Genomic DNA, 24,883 nt, shown 5'->3' with positions numbered 1-24,883 from the left:
CTCAAATGCTCAAAAACTATTTGTTGACTAAAGGCATGGAAGAATGAATATGCAGATAAAGCTCTGGAGTTAGTTCTGTCGATTTCCAATATGAGTGTCAAAGTATTGTCTGGGATAGCAGGGCCTTGGAGGACCATCCAGGGACACCCCATTATGGCACAAATGGGAAGCACAGGCCCGGGAAGAAGGAGGTGTTTGCCCGAACCACACTGTGCGGGAAGAGCAGGGCTGCGAAGGAGCTTCTCAACTGTGATTACCCTCGCCAGCACGCCAGCCTGTCACTTCCAGTATGTGACCACACGAATGACCTCCACCCGGGCAGACAGGAAGTCAGCCTCCGGGCACCCGGCGGGCACTCGAAAAGCCATCTGCTCGGAAGCTGCCCGAAGCCGTTCTGTGTTATTTGGAAAGTTAAGTTGGATCACATCCCAGGGTCCTTCCTACTCTGGGATTGTGATGTCGGGCACTTCCATTCTGGGTGGAGGATGGAGACTAACCCCTCTCCTCTCGAGAGTACACCCATTTGTGGGCATCTCCCGGCTCAGAAGGCTCCAGGCGCTGCCTCACAGACCAAGGGAAGGAGCATCTCGGTGGTCACCTTCCCAAAGAGGGCAAACTGACCATCACTGTCCCTGCAATCACCCCGACCTGCTCTACGCAATGTTCTTATTTATTTATTACTCATACTGTTTATGATCCGCCTCTGCCTCCAAGCCTGGAACTCCTGTAAGGGCAAGGAGTTTGGTATATTTTGTTTATTGATATGTCCCAGCCCCTAGAACAGTCCCTGGCACCGTATAGACATGGCAAATATTTGTTGGATGGATGAATGGCTGGCTGGCTGGACAGATGTTCCAGAGTTCCAACTCTGTGGCTTTCTAACTGTGGGGATTTGGGCAAATTAAGCAATCTTGAGCCTCAGTTTTCTCATCTGTAAAATGGAATGGCCATACTAACTTGAAGAGTTGGGCTGACAGGGGTTTGGGGGCAGGTCCTATCCAGTGCCGGGCTGCTAAGAGGCATTTAAACATATTCATTTGTTCAAGAGGTCTGCCAGTCCACAAACATGTGGCCTGGTGAGGCCTAGGTCTGACTCCTTTCTAGAAAGATGAGTAACATGCTGAAAGGAACTGTGGGAGGCAGAGAGTATGGGAAACATGGGGAGTATCTGGGGGGAGGGGATGGCAGGAACAGAGGCTGGAGGGGGTGACGCAGATGGTGTGTTCTGCAGATCCATGTGAAGAAGAGGCATGGACGAGCCCCATGATGGGCTTGCCAGGCGGGCTAAGGCACATGGCCTTCCCTCCCTGAGGAGGGGAGAGCTCAGGAAGGAGCTGGCCGTGTCTGGAACATGGGCGATGACTGGGGCAATCTTTCTTTTCAATAAACATGTGTTGGGCATCTTCTCCATTTCATGCATTGGCACCTGGGTCCTGGGGACTCAGAGATGCCCAGTCTGCAGCCTTCGGGACACTTACAGCACAGAGTCTGTCTGGGTCACCCTCTAACTAAACGCCTGCTGAAGTTCCCCGTAGTCCTTCAATTCAAGACCACCATTCTCCCTGTAGCCCAGGAGGACCCAGGCTACCTCTCCAGCTTCACTGCCCACTTCTTTTGCTTTATTCTGTTACATTCACCTCATTTCAGTTTTTTGTCCACATCACCTTCTAACCTCAGGGCCTTTGCACACACCGTCCTCTCTGCTTGGGACAGTTTCCCTCTGCTCCCTACCACAGCCTTCCCTCTCTTGGTTACCTAGATAGAATTTATTTCTGTAGTGAAGAGTGAAAATATGGCTGCACTCATTTCACATGCTAGCAAAATAATGCTCAAAATCCTTCAAGCTAGGCTTCAACAGTATGTGAACCGAGAGCTTCCAGGTACAAGCCTTTAGAAAAGGCAGAGGAACCAGAGATTAAATTGACAACATCTGTTGGATTATAGAAAAAGCAAAGGAATTCCAGAAAAGCATCTACTTCTGCTTCATTGACTACGCTAAAGCCTTTGACTGTGTGGATTACAACAAACTGGAAAATTCTTAAAGAGATGGGACTACCAGATCACTTTACTTGCCTCCTGAGAAACCCATATGCAGGTAAAGAAGCAACAGTTAGAACCAGACATGGGATAGCAGATGGGTTCTAAATTGGGAAAGGAGTATGTCAAGTCTGTATTTCCTCACCCTGCTTATTTAACTTATATGCAGAGTACGTCATGTGAAATGCCAGATTGGAAGGGCACAGGCTGGAATCAAGATTGCTGAGAGAAATATCAATAACCTCAGATATGCAGATGACACCACCCTTTTGGCAGAAAACAAAGAGGAGCTAAAGAGCCTCTTGATGAAGGTGAAAGAGGAGAGTGAAAAAATTGGCTTAAAATTCAACATTCAAAAAACTAAGATCATGGCATATAGCACCATCACTTCATGGCAAAAAGATGGGGGGTGGGGAATGGAACCAGTGAGAGACTTTATTATCTTGAGCTCCAAAATCACTTCAGACTGTGACTACAGCCATGAAATTAAAAGACACTTGCTCCTTGGATGGAAAGGTATGATAAATCTAGACAGTGTATTCAAAAGCAGAGACATCACTTTGCCGACAAAGGTTGGTATAGTTAAAACCATGATTTTTCCAGTAGTCATGTATGGATGAGAGAGTTGGACCATAAAGAAGGCTGGGCAATGAAGAATTGATGCTTTGAAGTGTGGTGGTGGGAAGACTCTTGAGAGTCCCTTGGACCGAAAGGAGATCAAATCAGTCAATCCTAAAGGAAATCAACCCTGAATATTCATTGGAAGGACTGATGCTGAAGCTGAAGCTCCAATACTTTGGCCACCTGATGCAAAAAGCCAACTCACTGGAAAAGACCCTGATGCTGGGAAAGATTGAAGGCAGGAGGAGAAGGGGATGACAGAGGATGAGATGGTTTCATGGCATCACCGACTCAATGGACATGAGTTTGAGTGAAATCTGGGAGATAGCGAAGGACAGAAAAGGCTGGTGTGTTGTTGTTCACAGGGTCGCAAAGAGTCAGGTATGACTGAATGGCTGAACAACAAACAAGTAGGAAATCTTACAGAAAAACTGGGACAGTGACTGCAGCCATGAAGTTAAAAGACACTTGCTCCTTGGAAGAAAAGCTAAGACAAACCTAGACAGCATATCAAAAAGCAGAGACATCACTTTGCCAACAAAGGTCCATACAGTCAAAGCTTTTGTTTTTCCAGTAGTCATGTACAGTTGTGAGAGTTGGGCCATAAAGAAGGCTGAGTACTGAAGAATTGATGCTTATCAACTGTGGTGTTGGAGAAAACTCTTGAGAGTCCCTTGGACTGCAAGGAGATCAAACCCTTCAATCCTAAAGGAAATCAACCCTGAAAATTCATTGGAAGGACTGGTGGTGAAGTTAAAGCTCCAATACTTTGGCCACCTGAAGCAAAGAGCCAACTCATTGGAAAAGACACTGATGCAGGGAAAGAATGAGGGCAGGAGGAGGAGAAGGGAGAGGATGAGATGTTTGGGTAGCATCACTGACTCAATGGACATGAATTTGAAGAAACTCTGGGAGACAGTGAAGGGCAAGAGAACTTGGTGTGCTGCAGTCCATGGGGTCACAGAGTCAGACACAACTTAGTGACTGAACAACACCACCAGTCCTATGTAGAATAAAGCTGGTTAAAATAAAGATGAATGAAGCACTAGACATTAACCTTCATTTATATTAATATTTGAAAGATCAATCAGGGTTTTACATATTTTTAACTATATGAGGAAAAACACACCCTTATGCAGTTTTAGTTAATAGCTATGATTCAAAACAGGCATGCTCTCAACATTCAGAGCTTTTCCCAATTGTCGTGTTCTCAGTGTCTGAGTCCCCAGGCTGGGTCAGACCGACCTGTTACAAACTCTCAAAGCACCCGTGACCACCTTTCATCATGTTCACTAGAGCTCATGGTCATGTCGTTATTTGATTCATGCTTGTTTCTTTCATCGGCTATTAAGTCCATGAAGGCAGGGGCCAGGTCTGTTTGTATCAACAACTAGCCCAAGTGTTGCTGTCCCATGAATCATCATTCCATGCAGGATTGATTGTAACCCATGTGTGAGCGGTAGGAAAATTCAGATCCAGGAGCCATCACAATGCATGGGAGGTGAGTACTTTATCGAACAACTGCTTAGTAGACAAAATTCCATAAAGAGATTACTATGGATTGGGCATTGAAGGATGAGTAGGAGCTCATTAGGCAGGAGGTGAGCATGACCGGTAGAGGAGATAGCAACTTTCAACACATGAGGAGGTGCTCAGGCTCAGAGGCTTTAAACGACATACCCAAGTCACCCAGCTACTAAATGGCTTACCCTCTTGTCCCATGTCCCCAGTGGCACATGTCATGGACTTGAGTGAATCCTGGGGATTCTGGTGCTGCCCTGGTGTCCTCCCACCCCCCAGCCCCCAGGCTAATGCCTGGGAAATGGTGATGGTCAGCAAAGTGCTTCAGGGAGTGCTGTTGCCCCCACATCTGTGTCCTGGGTGCAGAATCTCAACCTTCTCACCCTTTCCACCTTCTCAAACAGAGGTTGCTTACTCTGGTGTTGCCTGATCTTAGCACTTAGCATCCTAAACTAGTCCTCTCCCTCTCTAGGCCACCTTCCCTACAAGCTTGTGTGATAGTTGGGTCTCCAGGGCCCTGCAAGGGCCAGGGACAGAGGAGGAGATGCTTATTGAACACATGCATGCACGCACGCGTGCACACACACACACATACACACACACACACACACACACCCCAAATGGGACAGGGCAGCTCTCTCAGCTGGGACTGGATCTGAGGAATGCAATGACTAACTGGGCCCCCAGGTCTATGTGGAACCCCTCCCTTCCCGCCCCAGACCAGATGACATGGCTGTTTGCTGCTTGTCACTAACCACAAGGACACAGGGAAGTCACTTCGCCTCTCTGAGCCTCACTTTCCACATCTCTCATACAAATGTCCACAGCGGGCAGGGTAGCTGTGACCAGGACCGAAGAGGCATGGTGAGCTGTGAGTTGCCAGGGGATGGCAACTGGTGCCAGCTCAGACTTCTTAGTGCCAAGCCAGTGAGGATCCCTTGCTCCCTAAACACCTTCAGCACTGGCTGGGTATTCAGCAAGGAATCGGGTGCTTAAAGAAACCCACACGCATCGCATCCTTGGTCCTGTGAACACTGGTGCCCTCTAGTGGTTATAGGCAGACCCTGCACGCCCATGCTTTCCGGGCCAGGTGCACCGAAACGATTAACTCTTCAGCAGAGATTGCTGACTGGCTCAAACCCCACGCTCTCTACGCTGTGCCTGAAACAGCGGCTCTGGAGTCAGACAAACCTGGCACTGAGTCTCCTGGCTGCTGCTACTCTGGGTTGCATCTGCCTAATGCTGGACCAGCCCCACTCCTGCTTTGTCATCTGCCTGGATGCTTGGCTGAGCCCACAGCTCCCATAGGGACCCTATGCAGAGGATATCTGTGTAGCTCACACGCCAAACACCCCAAGCCAAGGGCTCACAAAGGGGAACTAACTTTTCTCAAGTGGTGTGCTAGCTTCCTCGGAGCCCTCGAGAAGTATCATTGTCCTCAGTCTTGGCCTAGTTCCATGGGGAAACAGAAGTGTGGAGAGCCTATTATGACTTTCCCAAAGACTGTGTTTCTGAGATTTGAACCCAGGTCTCCTTCACTCTGAACCCAAGCTGGTACTCTCCTTGGCTCACAGAATCCCCATATTGTCTACCAACAGTCAGCAGATCTTGGGAGTGTTGTTTATTAAATCACAAAACCCCTCTGCCTACCAGGGGCGGGGGAGAAGATTACTATCAACTGGGTGGGGCTGAGGCGTCTAATCCTGAAATTTGAATGGGTGGTGAGGGGGCTAAGGGGGGGAAATGGTGCCCAGAAGCCAGTGGTGCTGCCTCTTTGGATGGTGGTGTGGAGAGCTCAGGATAATGTGAGATGAGATGAGAAAGTCCCTGTGGTCTCAAGGAGACAAAGTGCATCCAACCCCAGGACATAGCTGGGGTCTGCAGGAAGTCGGGTTTCTGCCTTATCTCCCAGAAGGATTAACAATCTTTCCAAAGAAGAGCAGGTTATTCATTTTAGTCTCCCAGATCATCAGCAAGAAGCGGTGGTTTATCTTGACCCGAATTGGTGTCTCCATGGGCAGTGTCTGCGCTCCGGAGCCCGCAGCCCCCTCTGTGCCCTTCTCATCCATCTTCAGGGTAGCCTTGTGCACCGCCTGTGGGAAACGGGAGTGGGGTCAGTGCTTGGGAAGCCACTCGGAGGCCCTGGATGGGCGAAAGCTGACAAGAGGCTGTGAAATGGAGTGCGTGCACGCATGCTAAGGCGCTTCAGTCGTGTCTGACTCTTTGTGACCCTATGGGTGGTAGCCCACCAGGCTCCCCTGTCCAGGCAAGAGTGTTAGAGAGGGTTGCCATGGCCTCCTCCGGGGGATCTTCCTGACCCAAGGATCAAATCCTCTTCTCTTACTTCTCCTGCTTTGGCAGGCAGGTTCTTTACCACTAGCACCACCAGGGAAACCCTTGAAATGGAGTATTTCCTGCCATATCAATAAACAAGGATGTCAGAGCCATCAGCTGTTCCTGCCCTCCAGATGGGACTTTCTGAGCCTGGAGGGCACTCAGAAAGAACAACGCCTAGGATCCAATGATGATCAAGGAACTAAAGTTGTGAAAAAGCAAATCATAGGATGCTGGCCCCAGATAGCTGAGATACATATGAAAGGAATGATTTCAGTGAGCCCAGACTCTTGCATCTTCCCAGACATAGAAAAACAGTAAATTCCCTAACTTGAAATCTCTGGTTTTCCTTAATTAACAATAATCTTTTGATGTTCAGACTACCTGCCCCTTGTCACCAACTTCTATATAACCTAACTCCTTCACCCCCAACACCCCTATCTCCTCTGAACAGTTTTCTCAGGGTTACTTGAGATGCTGTCTTCCAGGCTTGCAGTCCTAAAAATTCCCACTGAATAAAACATAACTCTCAACTTCGAGGTTGTGACTACTTTTTAAGTCAACAAGGCTCAGAGAAGAGGAGGCCTCTGCCTGAGTCACCCAGCATAGCAGTAACTCAGCCCCAGGGCTCATGGCTGTTCTGTTGTCATCAGTTAAGGATACTCAACAAGCAGATGCAGCTTGAAAGAAAAAATGATGCAGGAGAGCATCAGTTACAGGGAGGGGAGATGGAGTGGGATTTGCTATGTTTCCCAAGACTTGCAGGGATTCATCAATGGTACTAATCATGGAAAGGCTGTGCTGGACTTTAGCTGGATGAGAGGGATGTGAAGGCACCCCCGGCCCAAAGCAGCCAGCCCCCTCTGAACGCCTTTCATCCTCCTGGTGGAATGTTTAGAGGGAGTCTGATTCCAGGGTAGCTGTTGGAGATGACTCAGGCCCCAGATCCACCCCAAAGGCATCAACCGGAACATTGATGGGCCTCTGTTAAATGTTGATACATTTCAGTCCGTTCTGCTGCTGCTGCTAAGTCCCTTCAGTCATGTGCAACCCTTGGCAACCCCATGGACTGCAGCTCACCAGGCTCCTCTGTCCACGGAATTCTCCAGGCAAGAACAATGGAGTGGGTGGCCATGCCCTCCTCCAGGGGATCTTCCTAACTGAGGAATAGAACCCGAGTCTCTTACATCTCCTGTGTTGGCAGGTGGGTTCTTTACCACTAGTGACTCTGCTCTAAAGAATGCTAATTCTTTAGAAATGCTAATGCTGATACTGGCAAGTCAATAGTTGATGTCTTGGAATCACATGGAATCACAGCTGTCAACTCCACCCCCTAGACTCCACGCCGTCTCACCTACCAGCCTCAGGCTGGGGTGCTTTCCTCCTGGAAGATCTTCCTCCCACCTGCCTCTGCTTGCTGAAATCTTCCCTGATCTCAATGCCCTTTGAAACTAAAAGTAGGATTGCCAGATAAAGTACGGATAAACTTGAATCTCCAGTTAAATTTGAATTTCAGATAAATGATGAAATTTTCAGCATAAGTATATCCCACGCAATATTTAGGCTATACACAAAACATTCATTCATCACTTATATGAAATTTGAATTTCGCTGATGTCCTGTGTTTTTTTAAGATTTTTTTTTTTAAACGTGGACCATTTTTAAAGTCTTTACTGAATTTGTGACAACATTGCTTCTGTTCTGTTTTGGTTTTTGGGGTCACGAGGCATGTGGGATCTTAGATCTCCCAATCAGGGACTGAACCCTAACCCCCTGCACTGGAAGGTGAAATCTTGACCACTGGACCACCAGGGCAGTCCCTGGTATATTATAGTCTGTCTGCTACATCTGGGCACTTCCACCATGTGGTCCTTCTGACTGTCACCAGCAGGCAAATGCTCAGTCTTGCTGGAGACCAAGGGGTCCTGAGCTCGCTTATCTCTTCATTATGTAGAAAAATGTTCACAACTTACTCCTCCCAAGCCTCGGTCACTCCTAGACCTGATGACAGCTCCAAGCCTCCATCCACTGTTGCATTGAATCAACTTCCAAAGTAGGACCAGGAGATCGACAGGTCCGATTTTGAAGACTAGAAATATGAGGCTTGGGAGGGTACTTGATTTGCCCAGGACCATAGGCAGTTCAGGGCAGTTAGGCTTGGCCTGACTGGTGGGGGAACTCTTGGCTCATCACAGCTGCTGTGATAGTGTGTCTGGCCCGGGGCTGTAGGAAGGCTCCCTGAGCTGGAGGTGGGCAGCGACCTGGCCAGGCAGGCTTACCTCACCCACTTTCAGGTTTCGATGAGGGGAGATCCTGGTGAGATCACCATGTTCCTCAAAGATTTTGCTGATGCCCAGGTGGGACAGCATCTTCTTCAGGTCGTACTTACTGGTGATGGTCAACCTGGGCACAAACACATCTGCGACCCTAGGGAGGAGAAAGTGACAAAGGTGAACAGCGGGACCTTGCCATTTTTCCAGGCAGGCTTTAGGATTGATGGTGATGAGGCATCTGTCCTCCCAGCCCCTGAGGTCTCAGAACTTCTCTCTATCCACAGAATAAAGAGAGACTCCTTAAGCCTGGACTTTAAAAAAAATTTTTTTAGTTACACCAGGTGGGACCTACTTCCCTGACATGGAATTGAATAGGGATCTCCTACATCAGGAGCTCAGCCTTAACCACGGGACCACCAAAGAAGTCTCCTGGGATGGGGTGTTAAAACATCCAGGCTCTCTGACTTGCATTCTTATTTTTCTATCAAACTGCCCAAGCCCTCATCCACAGCAATGTCCCCGAGCCCCCGTGTCTCAGGACCCCTTCAGCAGAGCCATGGAGGGTCTCTCCACTATAGCCTCAGCCGCACCCACGTGCTGAGCTGATCCCAGCCCCAGCCATCTCATGCTAGAGGTAGCAAGGCCCTGAGATGGGAAGCTGGCAGAACTGAGTTCAGATCTACTCTGCCTTCCAGGAGCTCTGGATCAAATGAGCTCTCCTCTTGAAGCCATTTGTATGAAAATGAGGATGGTGACCATGGCAGCCACGGACCGGAAGGGGGCTAAAATGCATGCATCGGAGGCTCAGCAGTCAGTGAGGAAGCAAGTGTTCATCCTCTCAGCCCTGAGTGAGCCGCTTCAGATCCTCTGCGCTCGGGACCCGGGTTGGCGCCCCTGCCCTGGGGTCGGCCGTGCTGAGGCATCTGTGGCACCTGTATTCCTGTCCACGGGGTCATGGACCCCATTTCTCTCTGTCTCTCCAAGGACTTCATTCCTGCCTATGTTTCCTTTCCTCCTGCACAGTCCATAAATGGCTTCTGGACCACCCTCAGGGGCAGACCGCAGGCTCTAACAACCCTCACCCTCAATTCAAAAAGCAAAAACAATTCCCTTGGCCTCTAGTCACGTCTCCAGCTTCCAGCCCACATCTTTCTTTCAGAGCAGAGAGAGAAAAAAAAGACACTTCCTCCCATTGTTCTTTGCCGTTGTCGCTCAGTCACTAAGTTGTGTCCGATTCTTTTGCGACCCCATGGACTGTAGCCCACCAGGTTCCTCTGTCTGTGGGATTTCCCAGGCAAGAATACTGGAGTGGGTTGCCATTTCCTTCTCTAGGGGATCTTCTCAACCCAGGGATCGAATCCCTGGCTCCTGTGTTGGCTGGCAGATTCTTTACCACTGAGCCTCTAGGGAACCCACTTCCATTATCGGCTCAAAACATTTTCCAGAGCAGCCACTGACCTTGGCTTGTTAGAGCCAGTGGCCAAAAATTAGGAAGTGGCACGTCATAGTCAATCCCTTTGGAAGCATTCCCACCCAGATCCATGCCCTCTGCTCCCCCCTCCATCCCTGGGTGCTCCTTCTCTCATCCTTTGCTGGCTCCACCTCCTCACTCATCTCTCATCATTGTAGTGCTCCCAGGCTGCCTCCCTCTGGGTCCTCCTTTTTTTTTTTCCCCATCCTCTTTTTTATCTTTATGTCCCTCTTGGGGGATTTCATTCTGCGCCTTGGATTTTAACACCAACAATAGGCCCAGTGACTCTCAGACTTACCTTTCCACTTATCCGTTCATTTGACACAAGCTTATTTACTGCCTACTGTATACCAGGCTCTGTCCTACATGCTTAGATGCATCTAGAACAGGCAAAAATCCATGCTCGTGAACTTGTGCTCTACTAGGGAAGAAAGACAATAAAACCATCACAACAAAAGGCAGACAAAAGAGCAGATACATGGGTTGGTAGTCTCAGTAAGTGCCATGGGAAAAAAAGTACAGATTGACTTGGGGATCAGGAATACGGGAGAAGAGGGAAAGTCTGAGCAAGCTTTCAAGGGGGCAAAGGAGTCTGGCAAGTTATTTTTTCTGTGGTCATTAATTTTTTTTCTGAAAGAAAGGGGGAGTCGTAGTAGAATTAGGCTTTATCATTCAGAAATAGAATTTCTCTCCCATGAGCTTGCAGCTAAATCTGGGTATCTGAGATGCATTCTTCAGTTTCTCCAAAGGTCTGTTCTCATGTGAAGGAAACTCTGTTGGTTCAGTTATCATTCATGGACAGCCCAGCTCAGTCCTAACATCGTCTCTGCCTCTCTTAGAACCCTCCTCCACTCCTGACAGCATGTTGGGCATGGCAGAGGTTTTCAGTAAAGGCCTTTTGGATGGAGAATCATGGTGGAGTCAAGGTGGAAGAGAGAACAAAAGGACCAAGGAGAAGGATATCCTGACATTGTTTCTACCAAAGTGGAAGCTTCCCTTTCCATCTCATAGACCCACTGAAATGGAGCAGGACCCTGTGGTCTCTTCCCTGCATGTCCTCCACCTGCTTTTTGTCTGTGGGGAAACTTTAACCAAAGAATAATTTTAATCAGAGAAGTGAGAAAATGCAGAAACAAAGGAAGGCAGTCAAATGAGACCAAATAACAATAGTTTAATCATTAAGCAAGGTCAAGGACTTTTATTTCCTCCTCAAGGGTTCAGTTAATATCCTGAACCATATCCTTTGAGCTGTCTTGTAGATACTGACACTCCTACCAGGTAGGAGAAGTTAACTACACACTGATCAGACTATAGCCATGACGTAAGTTGTCACAGTTCCGAGAACTGGCCTCAAAGGAAAGGGAACGAACCAACCCTGAAACTAAAGACTGTACTTAAAGCAATCAAGATGATGATCAGACCACTGATGGCCAATTTCAACATGACTGCCAGAGGTGACTAGGCTGTTTCTGCATGGAGGCCCCTCCCTCCTTCTATAAAAGCTCTTGGTCGCTGACTGTCAATTGGCCTTTGGACAGCAGTCTGCCCTTCCTCTCATTCCCTGACCCACTGCTGGCATCCAAAGTAAAGCAAACTTTCCTTTCCATCAATTTGCCTCTTTACTGGCTTTTGAGGAGTGAGCAGCAAGACCTCCACTTTTGGTAATATCACCACGTCTCCCAGCTGCCTGCCCTAGCCCAGAAACTTCCGAGGCACCTTGCAGGTCTACGCTGACATCAAGTCCCCAGTTCTTAATTCTAGCTCTTATCCTTCCCAAGAAAAGCTGTCAGTAGGCAAGTGCCTGGGTGAGATTCTGGAGGCTTACCTTAAATCTGTTCTAATTTTATATTTGAAAAGAAAAGTATTTAGTGACTTCAGTCCCTCAACTATTATTAAGACAACTTATTTGGCTCACACTTCACTGGTTTCATTATGACACCACAATTGAAAATATGTTATGTACAATGTACAACTCACAGCTCCCTTTGACACCCCAAGTGTTTGTCCTCACAGTTTCCCTCTGCCTAGGATTCTGTCACTCCTCATCCTTCCATGTGTACTGCTATTCAGCCTCGAAGATGTGGCACCAATGCCACCTACTCCATGAAGCCCTCCCCGACCACCACTGCCCACCAAGTTTGCTTCATCCTCTGCATTCTTACAATGTTTAAGCACCTACATTTCTATGACCTGTTTTCTAGCGTACTTCCTACCAAAAGATAAATTCATCATGAAGCCCAGAATGGCCTTATCCATGGGGTAAGAGCTCAATAAGTCTGAGAAAGAAGGAGCGGGAGGAGAGGGAGGAAGATGGAAGATACTGCATATGTCAGGCACCCTCTTTACCTTCGTACGAGTAACTCTTGCCATCTGTCAAAAGTGTCCAGCCCCAGGGCTTCCTCCACTTGCTTCATTTTGCCCTCATCAGGAAGAACAAAGATGGCCGTGAAGTTGCTCTGGTAGGGCATTTCCAGGACAGTGCAGGACAGCTGGTCGTCACGCCCCACTTTATACATGCCCACATGGAACATCATGGGCACCTTCACGGTCTTGTTTCTGTCCAGAAGGAAATCATCCTCTTTTGTTTCCTTTGGGTCAAACTCATGTTTCCACCTGGCTTAAGATTGAAGAAGAACAAAGTGACATAAGCAGAAAGTGCTACTGGATCCAGTTAACCATCGGGTATCTGCCCCCACGGACCTAAAGAAGGAGTATGGTTGCTCTGGGGTATCAGAGCAGGTGCACGGGAATCCTTGACCTCATGCCATGCCCTGAACACTTCAGGTGATGTGAGCTTGGTTCCAGTTATCATTTATCCCAGTGAAGCCAAGACAAGGGCTGCTGACTAAGAGAGGAACTTCAGATTTCCCCAAGCTTCAAGGCTCCTGAGGCTGAGAAAGCCTGTGGATTCTGTTACAGAAGCAGACCCCGGATCACAGTCAGTGGGGACTATTTGGGTCTGAGTGAAAAATCTCATGTCTATTCCAAGTTAGCCCTGGAGAAGCCACACTCATGTAAGGCTAAGAAAACTAAACTAACAGGCGGCCCTGGGAAGCATGCTGAAGAGCAGTGAACACTTAAAACTGGGCATTTTGATTCTCTCTGTTTGACCCTCAGAACTCTCTGATGGCATAAACTCAGACCTGGGTCTTTTCACATGTGCTACCCTCAGAGTCCCCAATATAAGGCCCTTAGGTCCAAGTTCCCAAGCTCAAATGTCTGGCTTTATTGCTCTAGAAGGAAAACCTTGGTCAAGCGTCTCAACCTCCCTGGGCTTCAATGTCCTTATTTGCCAACTGGGGATATTGACGGGCATCTCCCAGGGCTGCTGTGAGACTTAGTGGGGAAAGGCAACACAGATTACTGACTCTGCGTAGCAAGCGTTGAGTGGATGCTAGGCATCATTACATCACTGTTGCTATGGTTCTTGCTATAATCTAGAGGATGTAGGGGCTTTGGGAAATTCCTAATTTTCCTTTATTCCCTGCTTTGGACAGTCTACCATTATCACTCCTGTTTTCCCCTATAACCATCAATCTCCTTGTGGATTTTGGGAGAGCCGAACTTCCATATTCAGGACCATATTGCTGACAGCCCAGCAGGCTTGCCTGGTCTGAGGGATGCTGGCTTCTCATTCTCACCTATGCTGGCCAACATTTGTGTGTGTGTGTGGTGTGAGTGGGTGTGTATAGTGTGGTGGATGCAGCCTGAATTAGGGAATATACTTTCATCTTTTTTTTCAATACCTCACCCTCAGACTTGGGGAATCTATAACATGTGGTGGGAAGACCAAGGCACCTACCAATGTGATCGTGGTCACAGTGATCACAACCTGACCATCAACACGGTCACCATCCTGGGCATCCACTTGGAGTGATGGAAAGCACAGCCGTCAGGTCAAGAGAAGTGGATGCAACTCCTGACTGTCACCGGCTGGCTTTGTAGCTTTGAGTAAATTAATTAATCTCTCTCTGAATTTCACTTTCCTGATCCAAGAAATGGGGAAAAGGATGACCTTTCAACCTCTACAACCAATGTTGTGTTAGGATAATCAGTAATCATAAACACACACACATGGGGAATAGACTTCAAAACATTCATTTATCATATATTTTCACTTTGAATCCCAATAACCACCCTATGAGCTATGTATCAAGGTACTCCTTTTTCAGACAGGAGAAGTTGGATTCAAAGAGAGCAATTACATGTGAATTCAGGGTCACAGAGCAAGTAAGTGGACAACCCATGAATTTGACTCAAGTCTGCATGCCAACATACCCTAAGCCTTACCTCGAAAGAAAATATAGTTGATAAGAAGCATCACAGTGCCAGGGTCTATATTCTTGACTAGGTTGTTGATTTTCCCCTGGGTTTTCTGACTGACATAGTTATTGATCTGCTTCTGAGCATTTTCTGAGTTCTGGAAGTTGGTGGGGATGGTGTCTGCCTCATACATGTTCTTGACTTCTGTCAGAAACTTCTGCTGGGGCTTTACCTTCTGGTCAATAAACAAGGCATTCCCGAGTCCCAGCCTGTGGTCCGGGTTCCTCTGATTCAGCCTGCGGATGAGGTAATGGAAGCCTTCATGGAGGTCTTTCTCAGGGATGCTCCTGAAGTTGAAGCCCTCCTTGATCTCGGCCAGGGTGGAGTCCTGGGCCCCCAGAGATAGCATGGAGAAGGCCATAGAGATGCTCCAGGGGGAGAAGAAGATGTTATTGTCAGGGGTGTGGAAGGACAGTTTCTTAAACAGCTTGAGTCCAAAGTCTGCGTTGCGCTTTGCAAGCTCCTGAGCGACTGTCCCCTTTCCCTTCCCTCCTTGGCCCTGACTCACAGCTTCATGATTCTCTGGAGAGAAGCTGGGCTTCAGAAGACCTTCCACAGTGAGGAGGCCAGCCAGAAGCAGGCCCAGGCCCAGCAAGGGGTTCATTTTTCTTGGAGATTGTCCTGTTGAGTAGTAGACCCAAGGTTAGCAGAAAAGAGAACAAAAGAACTCCATTACCCCTGTCTTATCCACAAGGAAGACCAATGAAAGAAGTGATACTGTGACCAGCATGTACTGTGCATAGCAGTTCATAAATGCTGTGACATTCATTACAGCATCTAGCCTTTGCAATCACCTCAGAGACTAGAAATGATTACATGAATAGAGAAGTCTGAGTATAGAGGATAGCTCTTGTTTACCCCTTGCCCTGTCTTATAGTAACAGGATCTCAGTTCCTTTAAGGAACTGCTTCCTTCTCTACACTGGATCACAGTAAGAATAATCCATGGTGTGGCCATCTGACCCAAGCTAAGTCATCATAATACTCCATTCCCCTGCCACCCTGAGTACTTAAGGAATGAGAAGTTGACAAAAATAGGATCAACCAGTGTCTTTCTTTGAGAAAGCAAAGTCCATTCTAACTCTGGGGTAACTGGCTTAATGTTAAAGCCTGGGACCTGAATGTGAACTTGACTTCCACATATAGAAGGAAAGGTGAGAGAGAGACAGAGAGAGAGATGGAAAGAGAGGTGGAGGGAGAGAAAGAAGAATATGTATTTGGTGACATCTTTGAAGTTCCTGGATTGAACTTTACCTGAAGCTCACCCACTTCCATTTTTCCAAGTTATAAGAGCCAATAAATATCCCTTTTAGAGCTGGCTGGCTTGATTTAGTTTATTTTCCCTTACAACCAGAGCTGAAGTTTCCTAGAGAGGGGAGGGGAGCTGTGAGCTGGTAGCAGCCAGCTCTCACAGCATCACCAGCCCCAGGGACGTGCGCCAATTAGGCTCCTTTCAATTGACGGAAAGAGAGAATAAATGATGATCAGCACAAGGCCTGCACCTAGGAGAGCCCCAATCCTCACTTTCCTCATGCCCCCAAGCCCTCTAGGCCCAGGTCCTGTGGATACAGTCATCCTCACAGCAGACATGAGTCTTCAGGAAGCTTGGGGCCCTGTGTCTGAAAATTCTATTAGATACTGCCTTTGCTTCCCATGATCCCTTTCTGTCTTCCTAAGAAAACTTTTTTTCCAGGTATCTACCCTTCCCTCGGGCAGCTCATGTGCCTCAGGGACAGGACCCCGACCCCAGCTCTAAGGGTAGCCCTGAATGGGGCAGGGTAACCTCCACTCTTTTACTACTGACCGGAGCCTGAGCCGGGCCTAATCCAATCAGCGCATAGAGAGTTTCTCTTGTTAGCTTTCAGAGAGGGACGGAGGACTTAAGTGATCCAGTGAGGGGGTATTTCAGGGATCTTTGTTGGAATGTTGGGGTGCTGCTGTCCTCTCTCTTCCTCTGGATGTCCTGACCAGGGAGATGTAGACACCGGGGACTACCACAGCCCTTAGTCCCATGAGGGGAATGACTCTAGGACAAACCCAGAACACAAAGAGGGTGCCTACAAGGGCTCTGCTGAGAAACTGAGGTTGGGGATCCCAGGGTAAGCTCACCTGGAGCCCACTGTACCCCAAGACTTTCCGTGATGCCGATGTGAGATATGTGGTCAGTTACTTCAAGGCAAAAGCATCCTAACAAATGCAAGTTTTGTTTTATTTCAAATGTTGGGGTTTTCAGGCAGACAGGAGTCCTGACTCTGATGTGTGATGCTGAGGAAGCGCCTTCCCCTCTCTGAGCCTAGGTGATCTCCAAATACCTTTCATTCCTAATAACTCACTGTTTAGTAAAAATTAAAGACAGCCAGTGATGAACCAAGCCTCCAGGGGCTGTCTGAAACTAGATTATAGAAATGAAGATCAGTAAAATCCTCAGGGTTATTTCAGACAAAGGGAAGAAAACAAGAAAATGGAAAAGATTCAGTGTCTCAGATTAGTGGGCTGGACCATACAAAGACTGCTTGGATTAAAAATAGAAGTTTTTTCCATCCAGAGGGGCAGGCCACCTTCGTATGCATTATTTTCCAATGCCTGGGAATGAAGAAGTGAAGACATGGCTGACAAAGAGCTGAGAGAACATTCTAGCAGCAGGATGACCAGCCAGGTGGGGTGGGAAGTGGTTTGAGCAGTTTGCCCCCGGAACCGAGCACGGATCAGGGCAGGACAGGGCCAGAACTTGGAGCAGGGAAAGGAAAATGCTGGAACTCCATCCCAGAAGCACAGACAGCTCACATACATAGCTCTACAGCGATGCCTGGTCAGTGACCCTCAAAGTCGATTCCCTATTTCACTGTGTTTCAGGAATAAGATCTGACTATTGGAATAAGACCTGGAGAAGGGAATGGCTACCCACTCCAGTATTCTTGCCTGGAGAATTCCATGGACAGAAGAGCCTGAGGGGCTACAGTCCATGGGATTGCAACGCGTTGGACACGACTGAGTGACTAATACATATACACATGGAATAGGAAGTCTGGATATTGGTTTTCTCTGGCTTACGTGTTTGTTCAGCGACTCCCAAGAAGACTCTTTACAGAGCCTCCATCTTTTCATCTAATAAATGGGGAAGGAGTGATATCTTACCCTTCTCCCCACTGGATGCTGGTAATCAGCTCGCTGCGCCCACCCCTTAGGACACAGCCCACACCCTGCCAAGCCTTAGTGTCCCCTACCTCTATAACCTGTGTCACAGCGGTCCCCACAGGCCTCCTGCTCAGGCTCATGGAGTGTTGACAGCCTGGCCTTCCTCCCCTGCAAGCAGCCCACTCTACCCCCAGTTCCAGGCCCTTCCATCTGTCATCACAGGCCCTAAACCGACCCAAACTCCTCAGATGGGTACCAGGCCCTGATGCCCAAAGAGTCTAATTTTTTTTTATCCCATCAATTAAAATACCTGAGGGACTGGTTATTTCCCAATAAGCTGATAGATTGTCCAAGTTGAGCAAGTCTTTACTCATTTTTATTTTGGGGTGTGTGTATTTGGCTGTCAATCAAAATATTGGGTTGGTCAAAAAGTTTGTTCGAATTTTTCCATAACATCCCATGGAAAAATCCAAATGAACTTTTTGGCCAATCCAATAAATAGGTAAATAAAATAAAGGAAAAGAGCAAACTAGAAACCTAATTTTGTGGAGTACACAGGGGGCAGATAAATCTGTAGCAGAATTTCAGCTCATCTCTGACCATTTTGGTTTTACATTCCCTAGTAATTTGGGGAAAAATTTTTCTTCTCTTACTAGTAGTAATAGCATGGCATGGACTCAGGACTTACTTATCCTAAAGACAGATCCAAACCAAATATGTTCCAGGTATAAATGAGAAGCCCTTTGGACAAGCAGTTCAGGTACTTGAAGTCTACATATGGGGTGGGGGTGGGTTTACCCAAGGAAGGGCAAGGCAGCCGGCACTGCTTTTACCCGCAACACCATCCTGCCAAGCCCAGCAACTGGAATCTCCTTATCACAGCAACTCAGGGAGGGAGTGAAAGTGAAAGTGTTAGCTGCTCAGTCGCGTCCGACTATTTGCAACCCCATGGACTGTAGCCCGCCAGTCTCCTCTGTCCCTGGAATTCTCCAGGCAAGAATACTGGAGTGGATTGCCATTCCCTTCTCCAAGGAATCTTCCTGACCCAGGAACTGAACCCAGATCTCCTGTATTGTAGGCGGATTCTTTACTGTCTGAGCTACCAGAGGCCAGTGAGCTAAAATAGCACTCTTAAGAATAGTTGTAATTTTACAAAGTACTTTCATCCTTGTTGTCACCAGTAGTTTGAGGGAACAACACCAACAAAAGGAGCACACACAGGATGCAGCAGAACTGTTCCACGCATGGTGCTTTGGAGCCATCGCCTTCAAAGAGAAAAGACCTCCGCCACCCTCCCCAGAACTCCTGTCTCCTGACTGTCTGCTCTATCTCTCTTCCCTGTGATAAAACCGAGCAACAAGGAAAAATTTAGGCGGTATCCGTCCTCAAGCCAAAGTTTTACGATGCTTGGGACGAGCTCCCATCCCCTAAAACTCGAGGCTAATGAGTGAGGTCCACCAGCCCAAGGGCCCCACTCAGTGAGAAGGTTGTTGTCGTTAAGTCACCGAATCATGTCCAGCTTTTTGTGACCCCGTGGACTTCAGCACACCAAGCTTCCCTGTTCCCTCACCATCTCCCAGAAGCGGTGGGAATCTCTGTCTTCAAAGGCTGGACACAGGTGTCCTGCCCCATCCCAAGGAACCGCAGGCCCTCCAAGACCCCAGTTTTTCTCTAAGCCTTTCCAAAGTTCTCCATAGAGTGCATAGGACCTGGATAAACTCAGAAGGGACCCAAGGGACCCTTCCTTCCTAAAAATGTGCCTTAACATCCCAAAAGACTAGCACAAAAGCTCCCCACCAGAGGAGACATCTCAGGGATGCCCTGTGGTCCAACCTGCTTTAAGGGATTGACATTGTTAAAAGCGATCACTCTGGACACATTAGAAGTTATTATTTTTCAAAACAAGTTTAGATCTCAGTGGTGGTGAGACACATCCTCTTTCCCCTGTTGGAAGTGAGAGAGACCGACACGTGAAGAACTCTAGTGACTATGGCAACAGACTTCATTCTCCTTCCCAGGAAGAAGGGGCTGAGACACAGGTCCATCACCTCATCTCTGGATTTACTCTGGAGATTTCTGCCTTCATCCTTTTAAGAACTATTCTGAGCCCTCGTCATGCATTAGGCACTAGGGCGTTTGAGCAATGCCCAAGAAATGGTCCATGCCAGTGCTGCTGACTAGCTCATGGTCTCCTTTGAAACCCAAGCACGAAGCTCCCTCTCCTGAGGCAGTGCCAACAGCCATCCCCGAAGACTTCTCCAAATCCTCAACCACTTTCCAGCTCTTTGCCTGGCCTGTTCCTCCTGCCTTGTAACTTCATTCTAGGATGAGGGACTGTGTGGGTTGAATGACCATCAGCTTTGGGCCACTTGTGCTATAAAGGGAAAACCGAGGCCCTGAGTGGACAAAGGAGCTCTCTGAGGTCAAAACATGCATTCTGATGGATCAGAACAGGAATCTAATCTGTTAAGGCAATTCTGCAAAAATTCATGAAACGGGCTGCTCGGCCTCACTTTCTCCATGGAATAGTTGTTGTTAGTTGTTCAGTCAACTCACGTCCAACTCTTTGCGACCCCATGGACTGCAGCATGCCAGGCTTCCCTGTCCTTCACTGTCTCCCGGAGTTTGCTCAAACTCATGTCCACTGAGTCAGTGATACCATCCAACCATCTCATCCTCTGTCACCCCCTTCTCCTCCTGCCCTCACTCTTTCCCAGCATCAGAGTCTTTTCCAATGCTGGAATAGTACATTGATGGCTGCAGCCTCTATCCTTGGGAAGAGATAAGATACACGAACAGCTCACACACAGAACTGGCTATGGCCAGAACTACAGGGAAGACACAGACCCGATTTGGAGGGGCCTCTTGATTTTCCTAGGTAATCCCCATCCCCACATCCTCTAGAAAAGCACAAGAGATAGACATCTGGGAAAATGATCAGGGCCTCACTGGAGATGCTCAGTACCCTCTTCAAAAGAGGGGTTTCCAAGCTCTAGAACTCCTCCAGAATTTTCTTCCTCCAGGACTTGACTGTACCCTCCTGCAAGCTGAAGCAAACTTTGTGGAATAAGCAAGAAGCGCTTGACCTTTTCAAAGAGAAGTTCTCATACTCACAGTACATTCAGAAGAAATCTACGCAGCCAGCCAAATGGATCTGCTTTTCTTGCTTTATTATTTATACTTCCATGGCCTCTTGGAAAAGTAGACTGTAGGCCAATAAAATTAGACGGCCTGATTGGGCAGCTGATGGAGGTTCCAAAGAAAAGGCCACACCACTTCCTCTGGGGCTTCTCATCTCAGGAGGCAGCTGCCTGATATTTAGACCACACCCACTGGGGTGTGGCTTCCCTAATGAAGTCCATTCTTAACTTTTGCAACTACTATATTTCCCAATCACACTGGCCATACAACCTGGAATATTCTACAGGTAGATCATTCTGTAGTTCTGATGCTAAATATTCGACCCAAATATCACCACTGTCATCAGTGGGAAGAGGTGGAAAACAGGATTTTCTGGCCTCTAACCTCCGTTTCTTTCTTTTGATAATTTTCTCAGGTTCTTTACGGTTGTCAGTTCTATCAGCTTAGCTCACATGGAATCCTTTGAGAAAAGAGAACTCAGAGAGAGATGAATAGACAATTCAGTATATAGTTTCAGTAAGGGAGAAACAGGAATCAAAAATTCACATGAAAGTTTTTGATCATTCAAGAAAATTACAAATTGGTTTTTGATGGCATATTTGTTGCTCTGAGTGATGAGACGAGGGTTGGTTTTCTGCCCCCTGGCTTTTCTGTATTTTCCAAGTTGTCCTTCGGGAACCGGTATTACTTTAGAGTTCATTCTAGGAAGATTTAAGATAAGATGGCATTCTTATCTTCTTTATCAGAGGTTGGTGATGGTGTCTGAAAATGTTTCAGACCCACTGATGCTGCAGTGGATCCAAGGGACCTCTTTTCAAGTCTGTTTTCACTAATAAATGCTAATGAGGAGGAAAATAATTTGAATATTCCTTCCCCATTTGGAGGTGTTTCACAATAGGTTGTATGAGCGAAGCACCAGGCGTTTTCCTTCCTTTGGGATACTACTTCTGGCGGACCTGACTCTCATCCCCAACAATGTACAGCGCAGATGACCCAGCAATGACTTCTAGAAGAGAGGCGACCCTGGCTCTTCCCTGAGCTGGGTTCAGCCCCAGACGCGCTCACAGACCAGGCTAACCAGGCGATGGGGATGTGGGCGCCAGAGCTGCCGGAAGCAGGAAGCTGCCACCACGACTCACCCGGGGAGGCGGGCCTGTCCGCTGCGACGCATCTGGGTCAGGTGAGAGGCCTCCCCGTGTGACTCTGCTCGCTGAGTCCCTGGCCGACAGCCGGGCGGACGGGAAGGCGGTCCTGACAGTGATGGGCGCTGACCGCCGGGAGACGGACGCCGGCCCAGAATCCAGGTCAGGCCGGAAATAACCCTGCCTGCTAATGACAGGGTGAGGCCAGTGGGTGTCTGCCAACCACACCTGTCGGCCGGGCCCAGACGCGCTCGCTTCCAGGGCAAACTCCCATGAGGATGCATGGGCGAGGCCGGGCGGGTCAGTACCCGGGCGAGTGGGGATGCCCCTGGAGCCACTGGTGATGCCCAAGCACACACAGCTCCCAGGGGCCAGTAGGTCACAGCGGAGGGGAGCCGCAGGTGGGCTGGAGGCCAGGCCAGGCACTAAATCTCAGTGAGGAGCCGCCCACCCTTGCAGGAGGAAGCCATATTGGAGTCCTCCATCAGCCAAGGTAGGCTTGCATGGGTAGCATCAGTGTGGAGCATCAGGGAGACAGCTATGGGAGGTCCAGCCCCCATCTAGCACCATCAAGGGACCAGGGCTTAGACTTGAGGCCTCCCCAATCCCCTATGGATAATGGGATTGGAGCCTAGTGTCCATCAGTGGCTGGGAGGATAAAGATGACAAGCAAGTCTGGGGACATTGCAGGCAGCTGATGGACGAGAGGCAATGCCCTGAGACTGGGCGGTGGCTTGAATATGTTTTTACAGCTTGGCCATGTGCAAGGAATTTTCATTTTATCCTTGCTCTTTGGTTCTCCCAGATGCTGGGCCTGTGAGAGATCTAGGAACATATTAATGACTATGCCATGCCCTGACTCCAAGAGCCCAAGTCTGATGGGAACACAGGGGCGTCCAGAGATACAGACAAGCTTGGTAAATGCTGAGGTAGAGGTAGCTCTGGGAGGTGAGAGCAGATGAGAGGCACCTGATTCCTCTTGAAGTACTTGGGATGGTTTCTTAGATGGGGCAATCTTGAACTGGGTCCTGAAGGAGTTCTCTAAGTGAAAACTGAGAGCAAGGGTAGCACAACAAAGATCTTGCAGCCTGGAAAAAGTGAGTGGATGATCTAGAAAAAAAAATGCCTCTTCTATTTCCTTTTTTCAAAAAGTGAGCATATCCTATCTCTAAAGTAGTTGTCTCAGGTCTAGGAGCATGTTAGAATCATCTGGAAGCTTTAAGAATATTCATTCCCTGAACATCCCTTCTGAGCTTCTGATTTAGTTGGTTTGGGAAAAAGCCAGTGAGAGGCTGCTTTTAAGAACCTCTCCTGGGGGCTATAATAAACATCCACGTTTGAGATTCTCTGCTCTAAAGCAAATAATTCCTGCCTGATGATCGTGGGAAGATTCTGGGACATCTCTGAAAACACTGAGCTTTCTTACATGAACAGCTATCAGTCATGGCTGTAAAGCTATAGAGATTAAGACAGTGCAGTATTGGCCCAGACGTACGACTTAACAAATGGAGTAGACTAGAGAATCCAGGTCAGACACGCCTAGGAAGAGTCACCTGCTATGAGGCAAAGAGACCACTGCCATTCAGTGGGAAAGAAAGGTCCTTGCAACGAATAGTGCAGGAAGGGCTGAATATCCACATGGGGGAAATGAACTTTGACCTCATCTCACTCCACATACAAAACTAATTTAGAAATAATAGACCCAAATGTGAAAGGTAGTAGAATGAACCATATTAACTGCTGATATTCAGTGTTATTTTTACCTTAAGAACTACAAGTATCGGACTTCCCTGGTGGCCCAGTGGTTAAGGATATGTGTTTCCACTGCAGGGGGTGCAGGTTCGATCCCTGGATGGGAAACTAAGATACTGCATGCCACACCGTGCGGCAAAAAAACAAACAGAAAACCCCACTACAGCTGTCAACACGGTCTTCTAGAAGAAGGTGTGGTAGAATATCTTCATGAGCTTGAGATAGCAAAGACTTCTTAAATGGCACACAAATCATATGAGCCATAAAAAAGTGATGAATTGACCTTCATGAACATTAAGAATTTCTGTCCACCAGAAGTAACCTAAAAGCATGCAGAAGCAAGACATTGACTGGGAGATGGTACTTACAAGATGTCTGTCTGATAAAGGGCTAATACTACCCGAGTCTTAAACATTTCTACACGTCAGTAAGGAAAAGACCATAACTTAGAAGCAAAGGCAAAGGCTTGAACAGATACTTCATCAAAGGGGATATCCAAATTACCAAGAGGCATCTGAGAAATGGCCGAACATCATCAGTCATCAGGAATGCACAAAAAACCCCACCAAAACCAAAAACCAACCAAATAAAATGACAACAACCCACAGCAAGATACCACTACCCACCCACCAGAATTGCTGAAATTACTAGGACTGACAACTCCCTGGTGTGGAAAAGTGGAATTCTCTTTCATGGATGGCGGATGTGTAAAGACCAAACACGTATTTCTTATTGTATCACAATATTACACCTGCCAATTTGATTCTGGCAGTGTGTGCCCATTTATACACAAATGCATACACGTAAATTTAATTCTTACAAGCCTATGTGGGATAGACTGCTGTCACTCCCACTAGGTGTGTGTGAGTGCTGAGTCACCAGTCTTGTCTGACTCTTTGAGACCCTATGGACTGGAGCCCGCCAGGGGCCTCTGTCCATGGGATTCTCCAGACAAGAATATGGGAGTGGATTTCCATGCCCTTCTCCAGGGAATCTTCCCGACCCAGGGATCAAACCCATGTCTCTTATGTCTCCTGCATTGGCAGGCAGGTTCTTTACCACTATTGCCACTTGGGCACCCCTCACTCCCATTATACGGATTAGAAAATTGAAGTTATCTCAAGCCAGATAGAG

At 47.9% G+C, this 24,883-nt stretch overlaps 1 protein-coding gene across 2 annotated transcripts in view; it reads right to left on the bottom strand.

The window, feature by feature from the left end:
- Positions 1 to 5,785: 5,785 nt before the first annotated feature.
- LOC122455195 (serpin A12-like) overlaps positions 5,786 to 24,883 on the bottom strand; it is a 30,869-nt gene continuing 11,771 nt past the window's right edge. The window contains exons 1-5 of one of the 2 annotated variants that reach the window (XM_043490159.1): positions 20,829 to 21,370; positions 14,548 to 15,201; positions 12,604 to 12,874; positions 8,793 to 8,940; positions 5,786 to 6,272 (exon numbers count right to left, since the gene is read on the bottom strand). In XM_043490159.1, coding sequence (XP_043346094.1) covers positions 6,081 to 6,272; positions 8,793 to 8,940; positions 12,604 to 12,874; positions 14,548 to 15,184 — 1,248 coding nt within the window. In that variant the 5' untranslated portion in view covers positions 15,185 to 15,201; positions 20,829 to 21,370 and the 3' untranslated portion in view covers positions 5,786 to 6,080. Of the gene's footprint in view, positions 6,273 to 8,792; positions 8,941 to 12,603; positions 12,875 to 14,547; positions 15,202 to 20,828; positions 21,371 to 24,883 lie in introns of those variants that run through there. The other variant, XM_043490158.1, reaches the window with a different exon arrangement.

Source organism: Cervus canadensis, chromosome 17 (assembly GCF_019320065.1).
Source record: "Cervus canadensis isolate Bull #8, Minnesota chromosome 17, ASM1932006v1, whole genome shotgun sequence".
Lineage (NCBI taxonomy): Eukaryota > Metazoa > Chordata > Mammalia > Artiodactyla > Cervidae > Cervus > Cervus canadensis.
Note: the sequence above shows the minus strand (reverse complement) of the source record. Positions and strands in the feature narration are given on the sequence as shown.